General features: G+C 34.8%; 2 protein-coding genes across 2 annotated transcripts; one reads left to right on the top strand and one right to left on the bottom strand.

The window, feature by feature from the left end:
* Positions 1–349: 349 nt before the first annotated feature.
* On the top strand, positions 350–5,900 carry LOC110640748 (uncharacterized). Its single transcript, XM_021792217.2, has 14 exons — positions 350–604; positions 758–834; positions 1,262–1,465; positions 1,643–1,740; positions 1,862–2,058; positions 2,184–2,353; positions 2,774–3,118; positions 3,206–3,270; positions 3,628–3,676; positions 3,775–3,925; positions 4,234–4,318; positions 4,409–4,478; positions 4,863–5,003; positions 5,438–5,900. Exons 1-14 carry the CDS (start codon positions 493–495, stop codon positions 5,768–5,770), a joined length of 2,097 nt encoding a protein of 698 aa, XP_021647909.2. The 5' UTR covers positions 350–492; the 3' UTR covers positions 5,771–5,900.
* A 149-nt stretch (positions 5,901–6,049) lies between these two features.
* LOC110640749 (uncharacterized) lies at positions 6,050–6,729 on the bottom strand. The gene is made up of 2 exons (XM_021792218.2): positions 6,410–6,729; positions 6,050–6,329 (listed from the first exon to the last, which is right to left on the bottom strand). Exons 1-2 carry the CDS (start codon positions 6,616–6,618, stop codon positions 6,134–6,136), a joined length of 405 nt encoding a protein of 134 aa, XP_021647910.2. The 5' UTR covers positions 6,619–6,729; the 3' UTR covers positions 6,050–6,133.

The raw sequence follows: 6,729 nt of genomic DNA, 5'->3' as shown, positions 1-6,729 counted from the left end.
AATTTTTTAATAAAAAATATCAAATTAAAAATAAAAAATTATGTTGTGCGACCATCATTATTTTTATTGTAAATGGATTCATTAAATTAAATATTTATATATAAAATTATATATTATATATTTATTTTAATTAATTTTATATACATATTAATATAAATATTTATTATAACACTTATTAAACTCGTTTTCGTATCATTTAAAAAACTATATATATTTTTTTTATATAAAATTAAACTGATATTGAATACACATTTAATTCTATATATTTATATATACGTACATATATTGATTGCGTAATAAATATATTTTTTTTTATTTTTTAATTTGAAGATTTTCATTCAAAAATTTTTCAAGAAAGGGCATTGTATTTGTAGATTCAAAAATCCCTCACTCTCTCTTGTGATATGCCAGCATTTTCGTCTTCCATTTTCATTCATCTATAGCAGTCAGCAAATTTCTGTAATCTTAACCTACGCACACACTGCGCAGGATATGGAGGCGCCTTCTTTTGTCTCCAAAGCAAGGACCGCCTTACATTCTGCTGCTGCTAAAGCGGAGCGAGTTTTCACCGATATTAAATCTGACTTTATATCCGATCGAGCAGGTTTTTTAGATTTTTACCTTTTTTTTTTTTTCGGTTTTTTCTGTTTTTCCCTTTTATCTTATCTCGCTATTTTTGGCTCTTTTTTTTTTTTTACTATTTTCATATCCTTATTTGATTGGCCTTTTCCTTTTGTTTTCTGCTCGATCGGAGAAGTTTCGGAGAAGCAATCGCCGAAGGAATCGAGGAAGCAATTAGAAGATGAGTCTTTCAAGAATGACGAGGAGTCAAAGGTACGGAGGTGTTTAGTTGGAAAGTAGAATTTCATTAGTGATTTTGATTTTGATGGGAAATGTATGTTCATATACTGGAGTTAGAAGCATATTGAGATTTTTTTTTTTTTTTTTACCCTTTCTCTGTGAAAAGGACATATTCCGTTTGGCTGTAAGGAATATTGAAGAGAAGAAGAGAGAATAGGAGAATTTGGTATTTTCACTTTTGACTTTTGAGGGATGGGTTACATTGAATTTAGCTAAGTTGTTGTATCAGAGAGAGGTTTTATTTTATTTTCCTTCATTTTTCCTGGTAATCATTAATCAAACTTGTTATAAATGAATTTTCAGTCATGGACTGATATGGGATGCAGAAATTTTATCTTATCAAATAATGGTACTTGTACTTTCTATCTTTTTTAAACAAATGTAATATTGGATGATGCAGAGTAATAATGAAGGGAAGCATTTGAGGTGGAGACCTGCACATATTGGGACAAAGCAGGAGTGGCAGGATAGGCTCAAGAACATAAGAATTGGAAAGAAGGGAGCTGAAAATAATACAGAAAAAGTTGAAAATCCAAACATGGCTGTTCCATTTTATGATGAAAACTTGTACATACTGAACATGAAAAATGATGTTGAGGCAAAGGTAAGCAAACTCATACATATATATACATATATTGCGATTGCCCTTTATCTGTGGTAGATGAACTAGAATTATATGTGATGGGTGGATGAATTAGTAGTTATGTTTTTATTTGTCTCATTGTTGGCTTAAACAAATGGTGGAATTCTCTTTGGTCTTGACAAGGTTCCTATTTTACAGGGTTCACAAGTGTCTGTCATAGTAGAAAGATTAAATTCTACCGACCCAGATAGCATTCCTTCAACATCTGTCATGAAGCAGTTGGCTGTAGCTATTGAGTAAGTATTTTAGTTGACTTTAATTCTTTTTCCTTCGCCATTCTATCCTATATTGTTCCATGTTCCTTAAAAATGATTAATTCTTCACGGTTGTATTCTTCTGCTGGGATCCTTTTTCTAGTGCTGGGAAGAAGCACAAGTCAATGAAAGATATTTTGGCATCATCTGGAGCCTCTTCACCTATCATGGAGAGGGCAAGCTTGAGCCTTGCTGCAGTGAAGTCATTAGTTCTTCGTGATAAGGAGGATAAGCTTGCATCTGAGTTTGGTGGTGATGAGGAGAAGGTTTTTTCCTTGATACGTTCACTTTTTGATGTAGGTAGGTTCATGATTAGTTATTGTTAAGAGAGTGCTTCCTTGTAGCATAACTTTTCACATTGAATATTTTGCACTATCCTGTGATGATCTTTCACTTCCATTGTAATATCTGCAAGAAATTCGCAGAGGGAAAGTTTCTCAGAAGGAATATCAGCTTTGGTTTGGAAGCATTATCTTTGCCTAGAGATATTCATGGTGCTCCTCCTGAGAGCTTGCTTGTCAAGCTATCTGAAGTAATTGGAAGCTTTAAAACCCTGAGGAAAATGGCATTTCTATGGTGCAAAATTGTGGCTGAAGTAGGTTCTCTGGCACTCCTGTAATCTGTACGAATAAAAGTTTAACATGATTGAAAAGTTTGCTTATGATGTTGTGTTGCTTGTGCTAAATTTTGAATGCATGGCTATATCTCTTGTTGAAATCTGAAGTTCTTTTTATGAAAATATATTTGACAACAAAGTTCAGATAATTTTCCCCCCTAAAATTTGGCACCACAGTGCAGGCAAATTAATGGTCCCTTACTTACTAGTCAATGTATCTTACAATGATTCCTTTTTCTCAAATAATATTCCTCAGAACTTAGTTTTTCCTTTTTTTTATCTTTATTTTTAAAGTTCTTGGGTTATGTAAACCAGAAATTGAAATTGAAATTGAAGTATTAATGACACTTCATTGTAGCTTTGCCTGACAAAGTATGTTTTAATCCTTAACACATGCAGATGAGAAGACTCTGGTCTGAAGAACTACATTTACCTGGCATCCCTTTGGATGATCTTCCAGATCTAAATTCATGTCTTTTATACCAGAAACTTCAAGTTATCAATTGCTGTGTTTCAAGGAAAAGGCGTCACATTATTGCCACTGAATCACTAGAATTGGTAATGAGGGATGCCGGTTCATGTACTGAACAGTCAGCTATTTCTAACGAGGCCATAAGTTCAAGCGTTATCTTGTATGCTAGATTAAGCAATGGCGAAAATGTCCTTCGGTTGGGCGCTGATCAGCCAGCTGAAAATTTAACCATGTTGGAAACTGGTGAACCAATATACTCACCAATAACACAGGTATGGCTGTGAATTTTTTTGCTACGAGATAACTATGCATTTAAACTTACTCGTGTTGTTCTGATCTGTGTGCATTTACATATGTAGGAAGGGCCTTTGCTTACTGAAGATCTTATCAAAGAAAATGAGGAGTTTGTGCTTCGAACTGGGAGGTTAGTTTATTGAGTATCAGTTATTTTTAGATTTTGTGCTGTTTCCTTCCAATTGCAACTTTTCATGATGTCTTGATTCTAAGCCTCCTTCATTATTATTTTTAAGATTTGAGGCCCTTTCACATTCTTCAATCATCATGAACACAAATCATTGTAATATGACCGATTAACTTTCTCGGCTATGCATGCTAGTGGTTGGCTATAGATTAAAGAGTTCATGAATAAGCATCCATATTTTTCATGCCTACCATGAAGTATCTCGTTTGCATGATATGCTATAACTTGTTGGCACAGAGGAAATTGATCAAGTTTGGGCATGCTTTGCTTCTTTTTTTTTTTTTTTTTTTTTTCCATCAGTGTTGGTGCTGGGTGTTCTCAACTCCTCTCTGACATGCAGGCCTTCAAGGTAGAGTTTCTGAATTATGAAGTTTGTCTACCTTGTGGATCATCAGCAAGATTCTTATGAATGTTACTGGATTCTATATGTTTTAATATATGTATTAGGCCGCAAATCCTGGTTGTATCTTGGAGGATTTTGTAAGATGGCACTCTCCTCCAGATTGGACAGATAATCTTGATGAGGCTAATGAGTTTTTCGAGGGAGGTGATGCATCTTCTACAAAGGGTCAACTAAGTAGTCGAATGCAAAAAGAAGGTATAGCAGCCTTTATCCTATTTTTGTTTCTTACTAAATTGCTGAATTGCAATTAGTCATCACAATTCTGTCAATATAAGGGTTCCTGTGATTGCAATTATTGTTCCACCTGGAAAATTATTTTACCTGATTTCTGTGAAGCAAAAAATATATATTTATAATGGCATTAGAGTCTCATGTCATTTAACTTCTGGTTTTATATGCATACATTTTATTTAATTTTTTTTACAAAAATACACAAGTATCTTGAAGTCTTTAGTACTTGGCATTATCATTTTGTGCTGATAAATGATTTTCATTGATTGTAGGTAACTTGTGGCGTGAACTTTGGGAAACAGCCAAAGCAGTACCAGCTATTAAACAGGCTCCCCTGTTTGATGAGGATTTGGCAGTGTAAGTTGGAATCATTGTATAATATTTTCCAAGTTGCAATTAGCAAGCCTAATGTACCTGAATTAAAGAAGTGATTCTTTGATTATGCAGGGAGGGTATTCTGCACGATTTAGAGGAACTCTCACCTTCCGAGTTGTTTGAGCAGCTGTTTATTTCTTTGGTAAGTTATCTAATCAAATTTTATTATGTGGGTTTGTCAGTCTATGGTATGATAAATATCCTGTATTTCTTAATATCCAATATGGCTCATTTACTATTGTTCTAGAGAAAAACAGGGAAAACTTATGTCTGTTCAGGTGTGATTTCTGGATCAGTTGTTTAAGCATGTTATTATGAATCATCATCAGAATTTTTAATTTGCTTGCCTTCAGTTTCCAGTGGAAATTCATATTTTATCAATTCTTTTTTAATACTACTATATAAGCATGATGGAAGTCTAGGCCATATATATATAATGGTAAGCAAGTCCTTTAATTGCAAATTCTCAATCAGTCAACATATATGTTTGTGGTGCTAACAATGTCCATTGTTCTGAAAATTTCAGCTTGGATTAGGATTTGTAATGGCTGAGTCTAAACTCTCCAGCAACAATGATCTGTCAGAGCTGTTTAACAAGTGCAAAGACTACATTGTTTTCTCTTTTCAAGGAAGCAGCTGGAGTGAGAAAGTTGATGATCTCTGTCAGGTAGTTTATCTTAGTCCTGAGGTGATCGATAATTGCATGCATCTTTAGCTTTTGCCAAGTCATTCAGGCGAAGCTGAACCCTTGTGTTTAGCATGTTAATGAATTGAATGAAGGGCAATTTCAAATGCTATTCAAAATGCAATGGCATTAAATCGTTTCCTTAGGATCTGTTTGCCATATGGAAGCAGCCCATGTAGAGCACATATATGTGCATACAGCTCATGCACAATAACCAATTTGCACCATTTTTCTGCTTTTCTTCTCTCATTATGCTAATAATTAGCATTGCCAAGGTTTTCTTATCCAAAATTTATTATACAAAAGTAGTTTACAATCTTTCTCTTCTGTAACTCTTTTCATACTTAACATAAAAATGATGCATGATGATTTTGATAAATTATAACTTATTCTAATATTATCAGTTTCTGGTTTAGGTGTATGAAACAATGGAGAAAATACTGCTCAATCCTGAGGAAGTCCTAAAGGCAGTAAACCAGACGGAAGGAACCACCGCTGTCACTGCAGGTGAACCCAAAAGTAGGTTTAAGAAGCTTGGCCTGAACTTTGGCAGCAAGGATAGAAACCTGAGAAAACAGTCATTTAAAGATACGAATTCAGAGATTTCACCTCGTCAACCATTCTCTAATTTCTTTGATGGCAAATCATCTTTGTTTTCTAAGAAGCCTCCTAAGCCTGAGAGTGCATCCGCGAGTGACACAAGTTCTAGTAGTCCAGATGAAAATGAGTGGACAATTGTTAACCCGTAATACATTTTGACCTCCCTTTTTTTTTGGCCTAAGCTGTATCTTGCTTGAAATTGTAAATTATTTTGGAAACTTTATTTCCCTATGTCCATAAGTAATGGAGAAATGAAATATAGAGTTTTTTCTTCATGAATTGGACTTGTTGCTGATGTTGCATATTTGCATTTAACTCTCTCTCTCTCTCTCTCTCTCTCTCTCTCTCTCTCCTTTATTTGTTCCAAAAAAAACAAAAAGAAATTTGCTGCCTTTTACAGTTTTAGTTGTTATAAGTAAATGAAAAAATAATCGGAAATTTTTCTGGAGGATCAATAATAATAATAAAGAAGACATTATTAGCCATCATGGTATCGTCTCCCTTACATGTAATCATGTCCTAGTGCCTTGGAAGCCTCGTTTCTTTCTTAGTGATTGTCGCTTGGTCATACCATCCTCCTCACCATCTATGGAGCCATCCTTATCAGGCATTGAATCTTCTTTAGTTTCCTCATCCAATTCATATTGTTTGGAAATGAAGGCCGGCACCACAAAGTTGGCTATCCCATACGCAAACAGAAGCAAACCACTGCGACATAAAAAAAAAGAGAGAAATGAGTCCAACCCCACTGAGAAATTGATGAAATTTTGATCTACATGTTAACTCACCCAGTTTGAAGGAGGACAGATATGTCTCCTCCTTTAGATGGGGAAGTGTCAGCAAGAATGAGAGGGTTAATAATAGCCCTGGTCCTTGCTGGTATTCTTTGGGTATAAGGGCATAGCCATTTCTGTGTCTTCAGTTTCTGCTGCTGGTGCTTCTGCTTGGTTTGTGGATGTAAGGAAGGAAATGAAGACTGAAATTGAATACACTTCATGGTGGAAGTTGCTTTTGCTTCTGTTCAGATAATTGAAGCAGAATGCTCTCTCTCTTTCCCTTAGTTGTTCGGCATCTGATTGCGGATAATGCTGTCTCTGAGTGGGATATT

This window comes from Hevea brasiliensis, chromosome 4, assembly GCF_030052815.1.
Source record: "Hevea brasiliensis isolate MT/VB/25A 57/8 chromosome 4, ASM3005281v1, whole genome shotgun sequence".
NCBI lineage: Eukaryota > Viridiplantae > Streptophyta > Magnoliopsida > Malpighiales > Euphorbiaceae > Hevea > Hevea brasiliensis.
This window is presented reverse-complemented; position numbering and strand designations above follow the sequence as displayed.